Source organism: Electrona antarctica (genome assembly GCF_951216825.1).
Source record: "Electrona antarctica genome assembly, chromosome: 19".
Taxonomy (NCBI): Eukaryota; Metazoa; Chordata; class Actinopteri; order Myctophiformes; family Myctophidae; genus Electrona; species Electrona antarctica.
The window spans coordinates 27,476,797-27,499,020 of record NC_136800.1 but is presented as its reverse complement, the minus strand read 5'-3'; the positions used below and the strand labels follow the sequence as shown (position 1 = coordinate 27,499,020).

The 22,224-nt window shown below is 42.5% G+C and overlaps 1 protein-coding gene and 1 long non-coding RNA gene across 2 annotated transcripts in view; both read left to right on the top strand.

Moving 5' to 3' along the window:
- The window catches only part of LOC306912475, a 79,928-nt gene that overhangs the window by 34,335 nt on the left and 23,369 nt on the right, over positions 1–22,224 (top strand). The gene's annotated exons all lie outside the window — the stretch shown is intronic.
- Positions 13,855–14,755, top strand: LOC306943740 (elongation factor Ts, mitochondrial-like; the record flags this gene model as incomplete). The annotated part of the gene is made up of 1 exon (XM_079530271.1): positions 13,855–14,755. The coding sequence occupies exon 1, from the start codon at positions 13,943–13,945 to the stop codon at positions 14,753–14,755; it is 813 nt and encodes a 270-aa protein (XP_079386397.1). The 5' UTR covers positions 13,855–13,942.

Here is a 22,224-nt window from a genome sequence, read left to right as displayed (position 1 = left end):
CCCCTAACTGACATGACATGAAAAAGCTTCTCTCCTACAAAGTGGAGATGCACTGCACCACATTAATAGAAGTATACATAAGTTTGATTAGCTGTAACTGAATTTAATACTTAAGGGTGCGTTGGGATAATTACAAAAAATGTCCACAATATCGACGCATGTAAACCTTTTATTATTTTCATTGTTTTATTGATTTATGCAGTTAATGGGTTGTGTTTTATTTTAATGTGTTTTTCAAAGTTGTATAATGTTATAACTTCAGTATGTGGATCCCGTATTATTTAACAGGTTCCGAAATTACTAAAAATGGCATGCGCCCAAATATCAAAAAATAATATTTCCGAAAAAAATTAATACCAAAAATAATCTTTCAGTTTATGGAAAATGAATAACCATATCAATTTTCATAACTGAAACGTGAGGGGTGTTTGGATAATTATGGGTGTGCGAGATTTGTACTCATAATGAGAAATTATATATTGGGTCAGATTGATTGGAGATTAAGAAGCTCCTCTAGGGTGAGAGAGCCAGTCCCCACATTCCATTCCACATTCCATTGGGGGTTTTACAGCCCTTCTCCTGTTGGAAGACAGGCCATTATTGACTCCTCTCCACAGGGAAAGTCAACCCATTTAGAACATACAGTAATGAAGTAACCTAATTCCTCTTCAATTGTTTAAATGTGTTCTAATAACCTATGTTATATTGGGTTGGTAAAAAGGCTAAATGATAAATACCTGTAATAATCTAAGCAGTTTAAAGTAGTTAGACATTACAGGGACTGTAATAGGAGCTGCTGTAGCCAGAGGTGCAAGCTGGATGGTCTGTGGGATCTGATTGGCTGAAAGTGTCAGTATGGAGGTGGGATCAGTCAGAGGGCTGCATTGACTATTCTGTATGGCACAAAGTGTAAATTAGATTCACCATACCATCGAACGTGAACATGTCTAGGCAGAGACCAGCGGTAATTATATGCTATAATGTATTATGCGATTATATAATTGTACATTATTAATAATTGATGTAATATGATGTTTAGATGGTAACCAAATGTCATCTGTGTTCTTGTCTCCCCATCGTTGATCAATTACCATCTGATTAACGATAAGGTAGAATTAAAACCACATGATTAACTAAGTCTGAGAAACAACCATGACAAGCTAAACTGTACTATAATCTGGGAGATTAGAGTGCTCAAATGATAGTAAACCCTACCGACAGAGTTAGGATAGAACTACAGACCAATAGGACCTGTAATCCAGATTCCGGGGTTACTGTGTTCATCTTGAGTTGGGGGGAAGTGTGAACAGATCGTGTGAATGTATGATTGTAAGTGTTTAATTAATATGAATTAATAAAAACCCTATAAAATGCACGTTTGAGTTCATCGAATATAAGCTATCATTGGGAGCATTTAGTTCAACTGTGCGTGTTAGTCCTTTAACTCTGCCTAGTACCAGGGCTGGTCGGAGCCTCGGCCCAACAACGCCAAATAACCGAACAACAGCCTTGCAATAGAGAAAGGCTGCCACAGACAGACTATGTACCCACTGCACAAAAAATGTGGTGGAAACCGACTTTTTAACCACCTGCACACTATACCAAGACATCAGAGACACCTGCACACTATACCAAGACATCAGAGACACCTGCACACTATACCAAGACATCAGAGACACATACTTCCCCTTCCCACCACCTGCACACTATACCAAGACATCAGAGACACATACTTCCCACAGACTAGCCGGGCTGGATCACGTATCCAACAACGATAATTAGCACACACCCAAAGTGAGTTTGAAAACATGAGCAACGACATGTTTCATACAGGAAGGTTAGCCAATGGAATACAACCACCCTAAGGACTACTTTCTGTACCGAGTAGCCCTAGACCTACTGTACTGTGAGCTTCGAGATCTGCTGTTTTCGGCCGTTCTCTGCACACAACACCTTCACACAAGCTGCCGTGGTCATGGGACTGGAGGTGGGGTTTGGGGGAGAAATGCTTTGAGAATCTCTATTATTGTTTACACGCAAGTTGACACAACATAAACCAAGGTATATATTTCAAGAGGAACAGATCACAGTAAACAGCCACCCCAAACCTTCTTCTTACACACTGGGATGAAAACAGTATCTGAAAGTTTGATGGGATGCATTTATAGACGTCAGTGCAGTGACCACTTTTACTTTGCACCTAATGAGCGATTTGGTTTATTTTGCCCTAACTCTGAGCATACAAATGGAACCAAATGGACCCGTAATTTGTTTCCATTTGTACACTCTCAGAGTTATGGGGGTACTTGAAATTAAAAAGTTTGGGAAACACTGTGCTACACAAATAGAATAGAGTATAGTATATACTATATATAGTATATACTATAGAATACTATAATTAATTGGTAAGACCTGTGTGAACAAAGTAAGGAAGAGGCCCAATTTCTTTCCAATATGGCTGCTATATACAACACGGTGTACACCCAAAGTTGTACATCGTGTTGATAAATGAGGGCCTATATGTTTTAAGTGGTTAAACTGATTTAGATCCAATAATAACTATACTTTAGCTGCATGGGGACCCCTACAACCTCTTCAAGGACCCATGGGGGTCCCTGAACCTCATTGAAAACCACTGCTCTAAGCCAGTCATTCTCAACCTGCGAGCCGTGGGCACCAAATAAATAGGGAAAACCACTTACTTTGGATTCATAAGATAATATAAGAAAAAACGTTAAAATAATAAAGAAAAAAAAAGTTCAATTGATCAAAGCCAGCACACAATCGATATAGGTTAATAAGTAAAATAAAAATGCTCTGAAAGGGCACTCTTGGGAGTTTTAAGTGGGGCCCTGATCCAGAAAAGGTTGAGAACCCCTGCTCTAAGCCAATAAAAAGCTAGAGTCTAAACGTAACTGTGCCCTCTACTTCCATGTTGGGAAATTCTTAAGGCCAGTCACACCAATGCTTGTAACTCCTTGGAACAAAACAGTTTCAAGGCCAGTCCAAACCAATGCAATGCCTTGCAACTGCCATTGGGGATAATGGCTGCAAGTAGTTGCAAGTAAATTGCATGTTGCAAGGAGTTGCAATGGTATGGACTGCCCATAGCACAGCACACATGAAACAGAGAAAGTTAAACAAAAATAACTAGAAAGATGTTCTCCTCAGAGCAAATATCGCCCCCCTGGTGGGGCATTAACAGGGCAATCTGAATTTTCAAGGGAATCGGACGCTGCGTCCATATGAGATTTGAGGCATTTGTTCAAAACGGACCATTTCTGCAAACTTTAGATGGCTCTCTTTAGATGCCAATCAGGATGGCATATGAAAAATCTGTCCAATTTGCTTCATGTTTGGACAAAAAGGAGTAATATCAAAAAATGTGTTTTGCCAAAATTGGCCTGCTGGTGCTGTTATAATAGGCAGATATGAAAGGGTTGGCATGTCTTCCTAAGTTCCTGGGCGTAGTAGGAATGCTTGTGCAAAGTTTCACGGCAATCGAATGCTGCGCTCATCATGAGACATTTTGCCACTCCTGCAAACTTTAGATGGAAATCTTACCCAGTCAGGATGAAGTATGAAAAATCTACAGATCTTTATCTTTATCTTTGTCTTTATCACGTGACAATAGAGATGATCTGTACCGTTTTGCACGACGTTTGGACAGTCTATGTGAGTTACATTAAAAAAAAAGTTGGCAAAAAAAACGCCTCCTGCTGCTATAACAGGTTGATGTGAAAATGTGGGGCAGAGGTTTTGCTCTGGCATTCAGGGAGTGTGTGTGCAGTTTCACTGCGATTGGCCCAACGGTTCCGGAGATTTAGCTGTCCAGAGTAACGGACAGGGGGCAAAACATAACACAATTATCAAGTTAAAACGTAGACTTTTGTGGTTAAAGTTACAACTTAAAGTAAGAGTTTAAAACTAAAGATGAATCTGCTTATTCACCATTTTGGAAGTAATTGAGGGGGTTTACTGAAGATAAATCACTAGTGAGCCTCGACATGAAATTCTCACCGGATTCATTGAATTGGTCAGGATGTGTGGACCCATCCATTGTCTCCCTGGATAGTGATCCCTGGCGGCTCATCTCCTTCCTTGACATCCTTGACACCCTTCTCCTTCTCACTTGCTTTTTTGCCGCTGTCCTTCTTGTGGGCTTCCTCATGGGCTTCCTGGCGGCCTTCTTGCGACGCACAGTGGACCTTCTGCGTCTCCTGGTGGTTGTTTTGGCTGCAGCTGCGCGTCTCCTCCTCCTCCTGGGCCTCACGGACGCAGCGCGTCTCTTGACGGTGGTCCTCCTCCTCCTGCGTCTGACCGTTCTCTTGGGACTCACCGCCTTCACGGTTCTCCTCCTCCTCCTCCTTGCTTCTGCTTTCGGTGGGGTAGCAGGGGTAACTGGTGACAAATCTGCCATTATTCTCTTATTAAAATTGGAGCTAAAGAATGAATGAAATTATCACCTCTTAACACACTGAACTATATAACTATGACAAGAGACTCAGCGCAGTGTCCTTTAATATAGTGCTTGGAGGCCACTCTATGACGTCACACTAATTAATTTCTTTCATTGTTTTGGGGTTAGGATCAGACATGTAGAGGCTAGGTTTAGGGGTTAGGATTTGGCTTTCATATGTTTAGGGGTTAGTGTCAGGAATAGGCATTTATAGGCTAGGTTTACGGGATGGACATGGAGTTATGCATGATTTCTGACTCAGTTGCATGCAGATCTACTGTACAAGCCTACAATGCCTAACAGCATGACCCGTTGGTTGTCGTGTTGGTTAGACATACTAACAGTCCGACAGGCATTAGCCTGACAACACCGTTGCTGAGTCCCAACATGCATGGCCAGTTACAACTAACCCATGGCCCGGTTAAAACTCACTTGTGGCTCCCGACATGTGTGGCAGGTTAAAACTAACCTGTGGTTTCCTGTGAGGTTAGGTTTAGGGTTGGGTTTTGGGTAGGGTGTCGGACATTATATTGCCTGTCGGACTGTTAGTACGTCGGACCAAACACATGCAACCGTTGAATGTAGATCAAGTTTCAGTTCAGGACAAAAATCACAACCATCATCATTCAACATCATACATTATCTCATTCTGGCCAATCACAATTTGCGTCCTCACTTTTGTCTTCAATGTTTGTAACCCTGAAAGTTGGACAAATTGCCCTCAAAGCTGAGCACTTTGCGTCCTCACTTTTGTCTTCAATGTTTGTGTTTACACAAGCCCTCAAAGCTGGACATAGAAGGGGCTATAGTGCCCCTCAAAAACTGATTTGCAAACTTTTCAGGAGAGTTGTACAGTATGAAAGAGTCTCAAATCACAGCAGGTGCATTTATTGACTGACAAATACATACATACAGTCATACACCTGTACACAGTTAATCACTGCTACCATGACTGGTGCATGTAACCCAGATAAAATGAGTGTTTATCACACACTTTTTTTCCCTGCTAGGGCCGCCACCCTGGTATCGTCCCTTCTCGTTCGAAGGATGGTGCCCCATGCATATTTGGAGAAAATCTTTTGTTGTCCCGTTACCTTATAAATACGATCCAGTTCCAAAATAGAGCTGCGAGACTAGCATTCAGCTTGGATTTTGATTTGACGTCATGTGGCAGCCAAGTCTATGGACTTTTTATATTTGCTTTTAGACATTCACTGCCAGGTATTAATTACTTCATTAATTATTCCGCCACTGCCAGTGTTTTTTCGGTTGAAGACGCTTATTTTGAAGGCCCACGGTTCCGGAGACCAGAGGATATGAGCAGAGTGGGGAGTGGAACGGAGAGATTTCGAATTGAGCACTGAGTGGGTTTTAAAATGCGTCTGAGTGGCTTTGAACATCATCAAACAGAATACCATCAAACACAAATGTTTGGTCAAACCATGTGATTCCTATTGGAAAAGCATTGTGGCGGCCATTACAAAATAAATACGACCAAACATTTTGTTGGATGGTGTTTGTGTGTATGAGGCCTGGGGGAGCCCAGGTTAGAACTGGGAACCTTGACGTTCCCATCCGGTCACTCTATCCCTTATTTTTGTTTAAATAAAATACTAGATTTGTCAGTGTGTTGACCAAGTGTAGCAAAGTTGTGGGCCATTTCAAGTACAGCCCAGCAAAACATAACGGAGCTGAATGCAGAGGATCTGTCACTCGGACCGAACCAGGAACCACTTCTCCAGGATGTTCCAACGAGGTGCAATTCCACGTTGGAAATGGCCAAGCGCTTGATACGCAATCAAGCTGCAATAATAGCCACCCTAGATAAACAGAAGCATACAGTAAACGTGTTATGCTGACACCACCAGAATGGGGCCCTGCCGGTAACCCTGTCATCATATATATATATATATATATATATATATATATATATATACTGGGGACCTCAGGCAGGCAAACTCAGTGTCCTCTTTTAAATCTCTTCTAAAAACTCAATCGCACAGCCTTTTTTATAAACTGTTGCACTGTTTATACATGCTTTGTGATTGTTACTGTATCTTTTATTGTTGTTTTTATTATTACTGTTAAGCACTTTGTAAACTTGTTTTTGAAAAGGTGCTATATAATTAAAGTTATTAATACCTTATTATTATTATATTACATACGCCTTGACCCCAGAAATGATGCAAACCAATTTGTGTGAGTTTTGGACAAGAAAGTTTGAAGAAAACAAACAAATGGCAGAAAATATATTTACTTGTGTTGAGCACCATCTTGGCATTGCAGAAGGTGTACACATAAAACGGAGAGAAAAACTAAGAATGAACAGAAAAAGCAAACATTGCAAATTACATTCATTTTGGAAATACTTGTATATATAATAACGCTACAAGGGTTAAATAACTCTCATAAACTGTGATTAGCACTGATCTGGTCATTGGGTAGATTCTAGCCCCATATGTGCCCTCTCCATGAGCGTAGTGCTGAGGGAACATACTGGGGCTAGGTAGATTCATGTCTAGCATTTGTTTCAAGGCAAGTATTGATCTCTCTCTCTCTCTCTCTCGCTCTCTCTCTCTCTCTCTCTCTCAGGTTTGAAGCTCGAAGAGATAAGACAAACAGCTAAAATGATTAAAACTCACGAAGCAAATATGGAAGCCTATAATAACTTTGACTTTGAGGTCACAATCCAAACGCCATATAAAATAATTCTAGATGGATTCTCCACCAACTGTCAGCAGTGCAACACATCATGCTGCTATCCCTGTCCTTATGGCAATAATGATAAAGATAAGAGAAAATGCCCTGCAATGGACCCAAATGGGTACTGCAAAAAGTGCCCAAATAAATGCCACTGGACTGTACATTTTAATCAGAAGTATGTTTGGGAATACAAATCTGTCAGAGAAAAGCGAACAGTGACAGAGTTCAAAGAAAAATATGACAATGCTAAAAAGGAAAAGAATTCTGCTAAGGTCAGTATGGCTAAATTACAATCTGAATATGATGACCTGAAGAGGCAAAGTGTTTAACCCTAAAACCAAGTCCATTTACTCACTTACTTAAAAAAAAAAAAAAACGATTTGTTTTTATTTTTTCTGAATATTGAGATGTAATAAAGTAAAAATGAATATAAACGAATCATTCATCATAAAGCATATTCCTGTTGTATTTTTATGTTAGCAGGACAAAACGGAAAGTGTTTCTGAACATATCACATGGTCAAGTCGACCCTGTATCTGTCTGTCTGTCTACTTTTATTTTGTCAATATAATTGTAACATAGGCTTACTAGTTTTTTGTAACTTTCCGTGGTTTCCATGGGGGAAAATACAATTTTAATACAGAAATGCATTGATATTGGGGGGGACAAAAATGAATTTTGTACTTCAACTCAACATTAACTGAGCAACTTTCACTTATAGTTGAGTAATATTTGACCAGGAGTATCTTTACTTTGACTAAAGTACTGTACTGGACTGGTGTAGAGTAGTTTGTCCGCCAGACCGCCACAGTCACCACTGCTGAATACACAGACATGCAGCATTAATGTAAACCACCACTAGGGGGCGGTGCATCACAACAGAAAACCTCTGGTGTCCAAATTGTGCCGTCAGTCAGGATTGATTGAGTGATTTATTGACAGTTTGCAGAATTACAATATATTTCAAGTACAACTCAATACAAAAACTGTTAACTGTGAGTGGACGACACCAAAGCATTACACTTGTTTACAATAGCGCCCACCATTTTCAATTCAAGTACGAATATGCACAACTATATAGATAGAGCGTCGCAGTCTGGAGCCTTGTTTTAAGGGCCTTAGACAAGGCACTCAAAACGGTAACAAGACAACTCACCCCTAAAGCCACTTTTGGTGAGTTGTCCAAACAACTCACCCCTAAACGTGAAGACATCTCACCCCTGCTTTTTTAGGGGTGAGATGTCTTCACTTTCCGGGGTGAGATGTCTTCACTTTTGGCCACTTTCGGGGTGAGATGTCTTCACGTTTAGGGGTGAGTTGTCAGGACAACTCACCAAAAGTCTGACTGAATATGTAGCCTTTGAGCTATACTTTACTGAATATTTCACAAGAATATAACACAAGAGTCAAATGTACGGTCAAATGTAATGTAGTTTATTTAAATATAGAAACATTGTAAACAAAGTTCAAACAGCAGTTTGTACAAAAAATATAAAAAAAAGGTAAACATCAAAAGTTTAGAAAAACATCAGTTTGTACAAAAAAATATAGAAAAAAGTTAAGTATAGAAAAAATGTAAACTAAAAAATATAGTAAAAAGTTGTCATAAAAAAAAAAAACATCAGTTTGCTACAAAAACACTAAAAAGTTGTCATATCTACAAAAAGAAAGAAAAAAGGTGTGCAGTGCAGTGTGCAGTGCATCTTAAATTGTTGAAAATGTCTTTAAACAAAAGATCACCATGAATTCAAGGCTTGTGTGTGTGTGTGTGTGTGTGTGTGTGTGTGTGTGTGTGTGTGTGTGTGTGTGTGTGTGTGTGTGTGTGTGTGTGTGTGTGTGTGTGTGTGTGTGTGTGTGTGTGTGTGTGTGTGTGTGTGTGTGTGTGTGTGTGTGTGTGTGTGTCACCGTGTGTGTGTGTGCAAACTTCTGAAGAAATGTGAACTGAACCCCTCTCAATTTGGTTACTCCAGATGGCTGTCACTTTTCTCACATGCTAATGTAACTAGCAGTAGCTGCGCATTGTCCGAAAGTTCGCTTCGTTTGGCAGGTGTGAAGGCTCATTCGAATCCTAATGCGCAGCAAAGAACCGCATTCTACTCCTCCCAAAAACGGGGGTTTCACTTCGCTTCCAAGCGCACTTGATTTCGATTCGGTGCAGGTGGGAATGCAATCCGTAGCAAATAAAGGAAATGAAGCAAACTATCATGTGGCGGATAAGGAGCTAAACACAGTTGGAGACGGAGAAGGGATATTCATTTTACGCAGTGCAAAGATGTCCCGTTATCATGTGACGTGGTCAAATAAGGAGACCGAATTAAGCCCTCATCGAAATATGAGGACGAGCACATTAATCTATTGCTTAAGGAAACACATAAAAAACACTGCAGTGTACTGTCTGTCTGTCTGTCGTGCGTGTCTGTCTGTCACTGTGTGGGGATCCGAGTGGAGACTTTCTTCATCTTGTTTAAATATAAATACTTCAAAATTAAAACACATGTTTAGCTCAGCATGATCTATAAACTGTATAGCTAACATGGAATATGCATAATAATTGTGATCGGATCATCAATGGGACTCTGGGAGTAGGCTATCTATACTATTGTAAACTTCGGATCATTTTGCGCTCCCGTCTCCGCTGTGCCTCGTTCATGTGCCCAAAAAAAAGAACAGTGGCGCGCACACACACACACACACACAGTAAGTCTCCGACGACACACTGCATCCGTTACTCTCACTTTACGTGAAAAGTCTATTTTTTAACATCGGCTTCTGAACACATTGATAAAATTCCCTGCTACGTTTCCTTGCTGCGCCTGACACAGCCAGTGTGAAGGCAAACCGCATCAAATTAAATATGCAAGAATCCAAATTCTCCGCCCATACGCATTTGAGTCTACCGAAGTATTAGGTGAGAATGTGACCTAATTAGCAACTTTGTACAGCCGTCAGACTCTGCCTTTGAAACGCAAACATTATCCACAAACGACCCCCCCCCCCCCCCCCCCTCAATGCTGCATAGAGAGAGAGAGAGAGAGACGCTCTACTCCTTACAAGTGTTTCACCGGATTTTACTGTTAAATAAATAAATAATTAGCCGTGACTGCGCACGTCTGTAGGAACCGATAGTTAGATCCGAAATTGAATTATGCCTACTGTAATGGGTGCCACGGAAAGTACAGACAACTCACCCCGCAATGTCAGAAAGTGAAGACAGCTCACCCCGGAAAGTAAAGACATCTCACCGGGGTGAGATGTCTTCACTTTCCGGGGTGAGCTGTCTTCACTTTCCGGGGTGAGCTGTCCGGGGTGAGCTGTCCGGACAACTCACCCCGACATGTCAAAAAGTGAAGACAACTCACCGGGGTGAGATGTCTCGTATTCCTTAAAACAAGGCTCCAGACTTCCCAAAACAAACTGGTCAGGCTATTACTTGGCCTCACTCCCCGAACCCATCTCACCTCTAAGGCTTAGAGGTGCTGTGGTACCAGGAGGTGCATGCATAGTCGAAGAAACCTTTTACCTCGTTTACATATTAGGAACAGTAAAGACCCTAGTATGCTTCCTTGTGGAATGCTACAGCTCACTGGGAGGGGGAGGGGGGGGGGGGGGGCAGTGTTCCGTTCACCTCCACCATATCTCTCCCCTCCAGGTAGGATTGCATGAGGAACGGTGAGGAACCTTATATAGAGGGGCACCAACCACATATAGCTCTAAAGCAGCGCCTGACAGCGTGTCGCAGGTTCAATTCCCGAGCCCGGCGACAACCTTTGCTGCGTGTCATGCAAGCCCTGACTCTCTCCCCTAGTCCTGTCACTCTCCACTACCACTATACAAATATAGACAGAAAAAGACTAAACTAATCTTAACCCTTGAACATTTTTTGAGTGGTGTAAACCACTCCTACTGGCTTTGTTAGTTTACGTGTCTGTCCGTACCAAAAAATAAATGAGCATGGTTGCTATGGTCACCCAGTTCACCCGGGTGTGATTTCAGCTTTGTTAGTTTACGTGTCTGTTCGTACCAAAAAATGAGCATGGTTGCTATGGTCACCCAGTTCACACGGGTGTGATTTCATTACGTCAGACATTACGTCAGACCACAGCTGATCAGTCTATATAAGACCTTACACCACTCAGTTCACACGGGTGTGATTTTTTTGTTACACCATCACTAAACACGGGTATAACACGCACATGCACACGAACATGCACACGCACACACACACACACGCACACTACTTGCATTCCAATGAGCTGCAGGTCTTTGTGGATAAAATGTCATCAATCAACATGCCACAGAGGCAGTGACACAGCAGTTAGTGTCCTCACACGTGACTGTTGAATTCATAAAAACTTTACTGGAGGAACTGTACAGTATATGTACTGTAATGTCAGCAATGTCTTATTACTTTGAAAGTAGGCATTGGGTTTATCAAATGGCGTGAATTTTATGGTGTGGATTTCATTGGAATAAAAAAATCGAATTGTGTAGATGTATCCACATGGGAATGTTGTGGCTCAAATATGGATCTTCAACCTGGGACATCATGTGTGATTCTATGACATCAGTGACCTACAGTATGACATATCCACTTAAACCTGCATTATGTTGTTTTTTGTCTGTTTTTGTGGGGCACTAGCCCCTCCAATGCATGGCTTTCGGGAATTTCGTTGTAGGCCAGCCACATTTGGAATTTTAATGTTTGTTTAGAGCCTAATTATAAATATAAATTCCCTGTCCCCAGCCAAGTCTATGGACTTTAATGTTTGTTTAGAGTAAATTATGATGTGATTTGTGCCAGCCAAGTCTACTTTAATGTTTGTTTAGGGTGAATAAATTATGATTTAATTTGTTTGTGCCAACCTTAGTCTATAGAATGTTTGTGTGTGTGTCTCGCATGAAAACATCAACATGCCCCCAGGAATCTGGGCGCCCCTCACTTCACACAAGTGTGATTTTGCTCTTCATTACATAGTGTAAGAGCCATGCATTGAGCCATCTTGTTGTTTTGCTGACATCACTGCAGTCAATCAAGGCCAAGGTTGGCAGGGTTACAGGGTATCAGGCGCAGGTGTTTCCAGTGGCAGAGGCAAACCAGTTTTTGTCCAAGGATACAGATCTTAAGAACACAGTCAAAAAACGGTTTGCCTCTGCCAGTGGCAAGAACCTTGGCCTTGATTGACAATGCCCTGCAGTGAAGTCACCAAAAGAACAAGATAGCTCAAATGGCTCAAATAGCTTATACACAAGTCACTGATACGGGGATCAAACGTGCGACCTTGGCGTCCACACAGCGTGCATTTCAATGTAGTTTTGTGTTGCCAGACTGTATTTTCAAATGCAGATTGTGGAATAGTTGTCTGGCTATGCGAGACTAATTTCAACTAGAAAAGTAGTAATTTTGAAAAATTGCAAAGTCAATTAGCCAATTAGCTACTACAAACGTTATGCAAAGCTTGGCCAATCACAGCGGAAGTTAGGTAGGTTACTCCGGAAGAATAATAAAGTGTGACCAATAACTATAGTCTGGTTGACTAAGACATCCACTGTAACAAAGGCTTACTCACCTTCACATTATATGGTTGCACAAGTACTGTAATCGGCTGCGTATGTCGGTGGTGTCCTTCGGCCAATCAGGGACCAAGTATGTATTGGTGGCGTAGCTCGGCCAATCGGGGACCAAGAACAGCGATCGCTGGGTATGTATGTCGGTACATTCCACCAGCCAATGAGAAACCACTGTTCTCGATGACGTAACTAAAGTATGTTTTCAAATGTCAATAGGGTGTATGTATCGGCTGGGTATGTGTGTATGTCGGTGTACTCCCCCGGGCAATGAGGGACCACTGACCACTGCTGTATTTCAAACCTAGACAGCAGCAGAGAGCTTTAGGACTCAGAGCAGCAGTCGTACCAGCAGTGGTGAGCGCACCTCATGGCACGCTCTGCTTGCGCACAAGTAGGCCATACATGGCCTACTTGTGTGCAATGCGCAAGTTGTCAGCTCGACAACTGCATTTCTAGTTTGATAGGTCGTCAGAGTTACCCACCATATATGGAGCTATCCGACGTATCTTACTAACCATATGTATGTATGACATCACAATCTCCATATTCGGACACCGAGCTGTTCTAGAGCTTCATATACAGTATGGAGACGACAGAGACATCTAGTGCTGAGATCAGGCCAATGGCTCTGGATCAGGCTAATGCAGAACTCCATTATGGAGACGACAGACATCTAGTGCTGAGATCAGGCTAATGGCTCTGGATCAGGCTAATGCAGAACTCCATATATGGATATAGACGACTGGCATCGCCATCGTGACAAGCCTCCAGCTGACTGGCATTGTCATCGTGACAAGCATTCAGCCGAATCCCTTTTTAAAGAGTGGTTATTATTAGCATTGAGGTTAGAGGCAAGCAGTAGTAGTTTCCTTCAACCTTCCGTCACCTCGAGCAACCTTGATTCCATCACTTTTCGTACTATAGCTAGGATATTTGGCCAGGGTGTCAGGGATCAGACGTCCCGGTTAGGTTCTTACCAGTGCAGACACCAGTGAGGCGGGTTCTAAACTCGGACAACCTTTCCCCCATTTGAGTAGTATATTTATATCATCGGTTTATCTTTCATGATAAATAAAGAATATAACTACAACAATGTCGTTGACCTTTGTTTTTAGATCATTCAAAACTGGAGTTTCAAAGGTGGGAGTTTGCCAGTATGTGCAATCCTTACACACAGGCTGTCACCTCCTGGCTGCTGAGAAAGCCCCCCTGATGAAGCTGAGGAAGAGCACGGGATATCCCTTCATAAACTGCAAGAAAGCACTGGAGAAGTTTGACAATGACATAACGCAGGCTGAGAATTGGTTACACGATCAAGCTCAGAAAGAAGGTTGGAGCAGAGCAAACAAGCTGGCGGGTCGGAAAGCAAAAGAGGGTCTGATTGGTCTTTTTGTAGGAGACAAAGCTGCAGTTATAGTGGAGGTAAACTGTGAGACAGACTTTGTTGCACGTAATGAGAAGTTCCAGCAACTGGTTAAGGATGTGGCATTTGGCGCCATGGATCACCACCGGACGAAAGCTCGAGGTGAGGCAGGATATGTAAAGAATATGTTAGCAGCTGATCAACTGAGTAAACTTAGTGTCACTGAAGGAGCTTCACTGGCTGACCAGGTGGCTCTCACAATAGGTAGTCTGGGTGAGAACATGGCAATGAAGCGGGCTGTGACAGTGGGGGTCCCTGCTGGATGGCACATTGGCTCTTATGTGCACGCCAGTGTGACTGGCCAGAGTGACATGGCCATGGGCCGCTATGGCGCCCTGGTGATGTTCCGTGGTGGAAAGGAGGGCTCCCAGGAGGCCCTGGGGCATAAGTTGGGTCAACATGTGGTGGGGGAGTCACCTCTGTCCCTGGGCAACATGGACGATCTGCCTCGTGGTGAGCGCGAGACTCGCCTGCTGGCCCAGACCTTCCTCCTAGACCCCAGCAGGACAGTGGCACAGTTCCTCAAAGGACAGGAGGCACGAGTCCTGGACTTTGTCCGATTTCAATGTGGCGAGGCGGCCGCAGGTGAAGGAGCAGAATGAAAGGATGCAATGATGTGTGTGCAGTGATTTGTTGTAACTTATTATTATTATTATTATTATTATTATGATACAGTATGCAGATGACCAGAATCTTTCATACTAATATGTACCAACACTTGCTGGATTAAATCAATCAGAGGCAAACTGTGTTCTTAAGATCTGTATCCTTGTGCGTTTGACAGTTTATTAATGCTGATGTATAGGACAACGGCTACAGAGAGAATCAATGATTCTTTAATATCAACTCTATGGAAACGTTTTGGATATCAGTTATTGAGCACACGTCTGAACTTCCTGGGCAAACAGTAGCACCTAAAGTATTAGCCCCATATGGAACCTCTCCCTCTATATGTAGCTCCGATCTACTGACATTGGTCGTGACCGGCGAATATTTTCCACTTTTTCCTCCCCCAGGGGTCCTTGAGGGAGTTCCAGGGGGTCCCCAGCTAAATGATAGTTTGGAACCAAATGGACCCTCATGGGTCTGTAACTCTGAGAATGTACACTCTCACATTTGTACACTCTCAGAGTTAAATTAACATTGATTTTACAATTATAAATTGGGGGTCCCACTCCCAGAGATAGAAATGTCTGTAGACTAATGCATGTCAAACTGGGGGTCCTTGAAATTAAACGGGTTGAGAATCCCTGCTATAGAGCCGTAAAATTCTTCTCTTATATGGGGGTCCCTGGCATAAGAAGGTAACTTTTCTCTCCCCTCTCCTCACATTCACCCAGGGTCATTTCATTGAAGCACGCTGCAGTGAATGCACTTCATGTGGTATTGTAGTTGAAGTAAAGCACGTGGTTGGTCCACGGCTATACAAATACCAGGAGCGCCTCCGCTCTTCTGTTGGGAGAAGATCCAGCACAACTCTCTATGTTGTTTCAGATGGAGACCATGATGACTCAATGCTGCTTGATGCATCCAGGGAGGTTTTTGGACCGATGGGTTGCTGTTTTTGCATTTATTTTTATTTACAGGGACAGCTTAGAGCAGCAGCACTCTCCACAGGGGCTGACAGACAAAGGGCTTGAAAGGGGACAAAGGCGTTGCCAGGAAATTGAGGGCAGGCACTACCGGACCCAATTACTAATTAAGCAATATTACACGAGAGTGTTACTGTCATTAATGGCACGCCTGCTTTGCTGAAGGAACGGGCCGAAGCGAGTTCCGTAAGCAGCGCAGAAGTACCATTGAGTTCCGTAAGTAGCGCAGAAGTACCATTAATGACCCTTGAGTGTAATATTGCGATTATACAACAGTTACCCTTAAAACTAAGACTAACAACTAACAAATCTTATTTTTTTAATGACAGATGTAGCCACTACGACCAAAAATGTCCCAAGAAACTAACTAGCCTAGCAACACATTCGGCTGCACTCTGGGAGAGCAGCACAGCTGATGTCTTTGTTTTGATTAGATGTTCCATGATGCTGGTTTAAAGCACAGCTAAAAGGCAGTTTCAACCAATCAGATTGCTTCCTCGAAGCGATCTGTTGTATAAATAAGTTTCCATTGGGTAGATCTCATTTGACACACAGAAAGCGAAAGAGAGACAAAGAAAAAAAGGTTGCATGGAGACAGTTTGGCTTGGGACTGTGATATTGCTTTAACACATTTTTCTCACTCCCCCTGCCCCACCATTTTGAATAAAGACAGACTTTCTGTTGACTGTCAACCTGTTCTTTTCACACCTAGGCAAGCCTCTTGCAAGCCAGGCTGAATTCTTACTGTTACTACAGTAGGCTGCCACATTTGTGTGTGATACAAATATTTTGTCCAGAGAATTGGAGCAGGATGCAGGAGCGCTGTTGCAGTCGCTGTACCCCACAAAAAGAGCGCTGCAGAGCCCAAAGGCAAAGTTCTCAACCTACCGGTCAATCTTCCAACTCTCTCACCTATGGTCATGAAATGCGGGTCATGACCAAAATAACACAATCAAAGATGCAAGCTGCTGAAATTGGTTTCATTCCGGGAAGGCGTGTCCTACCCATCCATTGCATCATGATGAAGTCAGTCATGGCCAAATAGAAAGGGATGGGGGGACAATGGATGTGAGATAACAAATTAACAAAATGTGAAAGATATTCACACAATGAAATAGATGCACAATAGTGTGAATGGATTTGCTTAGCCTACGGCCAAACAAGGAATGTGGCAAAGTCGAGTGCTTTGAGAGATTAGCCACAGACACAGAAAGAGAGGCAGACAGGCAGGCAGGTCACCGACCGACCCACCCTAACCCAACATCCAAATCTGTCTCACCCAGATGTGCTGAATCCATATAGGTTAGCATGGGTAACGTCCCCTAAACACTGTATTGAAGATCCGGATCGGTGGATGGTCTTCTTGCTAATTGAAAAGAGGGAAGCACCCACAACTCCACTGTCACATTCTCTTGGAACATTTTATCGGGTGCACGGTCAGGAAACACTTTTAGAAGAAGGAGAATACCAGCACTCACGGAGTCCTTTATAAGGCACTTTATTGTTTCATTTTTAACAGGGAAAGGTAAGCTGCAAGCAGCAACACAACGACACTTCTTGCTAATTGCTAAGAACTTAAATACTATAATATCAACATGAAGTTGACATTTTTCTTTTTGAAATGCCCTACTGGATTATATTGTCAGAATCTTCTTTGTGAATTCAATGAGGAGACCATTTTAAGATAACTTTCTGATCAATGTTGAAGAACTATATCTTCTATATCCCAAAATGTTACCCTATACTGTTGTGATAGTAGAATTTTTATTATTTATTTTATAGTATTGACACTAGGGATATCAAAAACCCAGCAATTTGTGATGCTGTAATGCTTTAAGCCTAAATTATGCTCCATTGTGCAACTATTTTGTGTGGTGAAAATTTCCGACCTACAAGCTCCCAGCACATCACATCTGCAACTGAGCTTGTGGATTGGCAATTGTTACTGCTCAACACCATTGTGTGCTGAGGTAGAAATCAGGCATCAGCCTAGAGGCCACGTAACTGAAATTAAAAAGGAACTGAACGCATGCAACATCCTCCAGGGTCATATAGTTATAATTGGGATCAATCGATCAATATTGTTTTTTAGCCCATGTCTTCTAGCATTGTACAAAACGTTTGTGTGAACTGTGTTTTTTCTTATCCCAGTGAGAGTGCTCTCAGCCACTCTTAAAACATCAGAAAAGCAAGAAAACTGCTGAATCCCAGATAAGAACACAACTCCAAAATTGCCCTGAGGGGCACAGGTCTCCACCAGGCCAGATCAGGTTGTGGCCTCCTGGTGGCACTATAATAGGCCAATGTGAAAAGGGTGCCATTTGTTCTTACACCATTGATGGCAATTGGAGGCTTTGAGGCAAAATGTGTTTTGCAAAAATCCACCTGTTGGTGGCGCTATAACAGGCCAATGTGAAAAGGGTGGGATATATTCCTCAGCCTAGTAAGGAATGTCTGAAATATTTCACGTAAATTGCACGCTGCGTTCATGATTTGAGGCTTTTTGTTTCAAAAGGGCCAATCCTGCAAACTTTGAAAGCCAATGTTAGCCAATTAGGATGGAATATGAAATATGGGACAGATCCGTATTGAACATATGACTATAGAGATAGTGTATAACGATTTGCGGAATATTTGGACAGAATCTGGAGGAGTAATATCAAAAAAATGTGTTTTTCAAAAGTCGGCCTCCTGGTGGCCGAGATAACAGGCCATTCTGGAAATTTTGGAGCAGAGGTTCATCGTTGGCATCCAGGGTTAGCGGTGCTGGAGATTAGCTGTTCACAGGCGGACACACGGACGGACGGACGGACGGAGTGCAAAACAGACTCTCCCCATGCCTTCGGCCTGGTGGAGACAACAAGCAACAAAATAATAGAAAATCTGTTCTTATATGGATTATATTATATTGTTCTTTTCTTAGAGGAATAGACAGATTCTTTATAGTCTGCAGTTGCCTTGTTTTTGATCTTTCCTTCAAAATATTTTTCTTTGTCATGTTCACCTAGCCATCAAACAAAGACACTCACTGCTTTTGTTTTATCTGCTGTTGCAAAATGAACCTCACATGTCATTTGTAATGTTTGTAGTTAGCCTGAGCAGGCTAAATTAACTGCATGAGCATAACTCTCAATTATGATAAAGATAATTCAACTTGTGTGTGGAGTTTAGTGGGGGGGGGGCATGTGGGCTTCAAACAGGAACTAATTTCCCCGGGGCGCTGTTCTCCTTTAAAGCTTTGCTCCTGTGCCGAAAAAAAAGGGAAATACGTTTCCGTCCATCTGTCGCGGTGCTGTAATGCTAATTGAAAAAGCTGAAAGCTCTGCTTTCGCATTCAAACACAGCCCTGTCGACATTTGCGGCCAGCCTGTTCAAAATGAGACGCTACATTAATCTGGTTAATAATATGATGGCAACGCAGTCGGTCACTGTCTAGGCTGAGAGCAGTGATGGACAAAGTATACTGACAAGTATTCCAAAGTACAAATGACATTTTCTTTTTCATTATTATGAATGCATTGCTGTACTGAAATGTAGAACCTTTCCAAAAGAAGGAGGGACAAAATACATTTTCAGAAATCTTCCAATATACTGAAAATGGTTGATCTAAGCCTTGTGAGCTTGTCGGAGTGCTATTTTCACTCTATTTGGATTATATTATTTTGTATGTTTGGGTCCCAAGAATCCCGTCCTAGAAATGTGTAGTGGAGTCAAAAGTACAATATTTCTATTCGAAATAGACAGCAGAAGACTCAAGGCGCTATAACTGATCCTGATGAGCAGGTGCGTGCCTTGCATGGTGTCCTCCACGGGTGTGTGTGTGTGTGTGTGTGTGTTCGTGTGCGTGTGAAGGCGCGAAGGCGCTATAGAAATACAAATATTTAAAATACCCTGGATTTGATTCTGTAATAATACTTTTGTTGAACCCAGTGTCGCTAATATTGCTATTGTGGGGAGAACATTCGGCAAAAATGACTTGTAGATAACTTGTAGCTATTATCGCCAAAGAGACTCAGGCCCTCATTAATCAACATGATTTACACCCAAAAAGGGTCGTATGCCGGAATCGCCACAATTTTCTGCATTTATCATTTGATCGTGACTTTGGACTTTGACGTAAGCCACGCTAAAATTCACGCTGTCGTTGCCTTTTCTGCACCTGTTTTCTTACGTATAGACAAGCAAAGCAGCATTGTCTGAAATGCTGACAGGGATCTAAAGTTATGTATTCACTCCTAATAGCTATACAACTAATAAATAATACATGTGAAGAAAAAAAATTTGTAAGGCATACATTGATGATGTGTAATATGAAATTGGTAGCATATTTCCAACTGTACAAGCAATTAAAACTGCTCAATTGAAAACAATGTTAAGTTAGATGCTTAATCAAACAGCTGCTTTACTGGTTCTGTTAAAACATGCGAGCGCATATGTAATCGAGATTCTATATTTGTAGGGAATCGTCAGTGAAGCCTTATATAGCTTAAGGATCTGTATCTCTCCTTAAGGGCTGGGGAGGGGAGCTGCTGGTCATGCTTGAGTCTAAATAAAGTCTATCTTTAGATACCTCCTTTCTTATATTTCTAATGATTACTAGTTAGTACTAACGCTAGGTCTTCTATTCTCTACACCTCATATAAGGGTTATATGCAAGCCCCCAGTGAGGCTCTTCAACGTTGAGGGGGGGGCTGCAGGCGGACCTGTGGAGTTATGACGAGGAAACCCCGTGCAGCTGGGGGTTAACATTGCCGTTTGCCGTTTGCACTTCCGCATATTGGACACCAAATTTTGGTGCAGTCTCTATCCTTTTAATACTCTATGGTTATATGACGTCATGCTGTGACGTCATGCTATCATCCGTTCCCGTGGCAACAGCATAATGCATATGTGTGAGATGATTTCGCCCACTGGACAGCAGCGGGAGATCAGACGCCTAGAAGTAATCCCTGTGATAAAATTGTATTTAGATTTTGGCATAAATGGACGCTCACGCCTATCTTATTTCCAAGTGACAACAATGACATGCATATAGCCTGCCTATTTGCAATGATATAGGCTAAGTTAGGTACTTAATCGTTCACCTATTTAAATAAGTGCTTTAACAGTCACTCAGATAAATTGCAGGTCCAGATCATCAGACCTACAGTAGGCTGAGCGCTTATGCGAGAGCATTTCCGGGAGGTGGGACCCAGCGGGGGCGATGCCTCTGTTTATATATCTTATCATGGACAGTGAGGTCTCCAAACGTATATACAGTACGTCTGGTGTTATACTGTATGTAGGTCTGCGGTAATGATAGAAACCACACGCTCTAAACCTTTGCGCAGTGCAGGTGATATCTTCACACTGTGGATTTGGCCACCAGGAGATCGGAGATATAAACATCCACGGCACCCAGCACACACCAGCCTTCATCATCCTCATCCATATGTTTATGTATTCATTCATCAATCAGTAATTACGCCCTAAATGTTGATTATGAGTGTCTGGCTGCCTTGTCACTGTTGCCAGCTAGCTATCTGTTATTAACGTGGCGTCACTCACAGTCACAGCAGTCCGACTCACGGGGGTCGCTTTAACGTGCAGCTTGTGCACTGCGCACTTCTTAATAAAGAGCTGGAGAGACTTGGAGACTCCTGTTTCTGAACAAATACTCTCTATAGCAATGAGGTCTATCGGAATAATGGAGCTATTTAACACTTATTTTAACCAAAGAAAATCACTTACCCTAATAGTAAAGAAAATGTGTAAAACATTTAATTGACACTGATGAAAGTGCTGTCAAGCAAGTCAATGAAGCCCTATGAAATCTATGAGAAAGTTGAACCTGCAACACAGTCATTAGTCTGACACCCTATACCCAAATACTAACCTAACCCTAACCGCACGCGGACGCCACGGGTGATTTGTAACCCACAGCACGGGCGATTTGTAACCAGCAACGCATGTCGGGAGGGTGATTTGTAACGGGCCACGGGTGATTTGTAACCCGCAGCACAGGTGACTTTTAATCCGCAGCACGTCCCTGCTTCACCTCTCTCAGCTAAGGGGCCCTTTGCCTGAAAAAAAAAAAGGTCATTGTGCTTTCAGAACACGATGCCTTGGCCTGGTGTTGCCCTCAGGGTAAATCCAAGGAGCAGCTGGCTGTCTGACAGTTTGACCTTCAGACGAGTTTGACAGTGATATGCCTCCATGTGAGGAGAGGATTTAACCCATTCTTAAGCCATTCTTAACACTTCCAGTGCGCCAGAATCTTTCAAAATGAAGGCGCTACAGTGCCCAGCAGATGAGGCAGATTTTACTCCCGCCTTCCATTACCCCCCCACACTGGGAGGTATAATGTTCCATTACCTCGTGCTGTCACATCTGATTCGCGTTTATATTCCAAACGAGATGCTTGGTTAAGTCAGAAATGAGGACAGAACATCGCCGTTCTGATCAAAACCATGGACAGCGACGTAGAATAGACCGGTTTG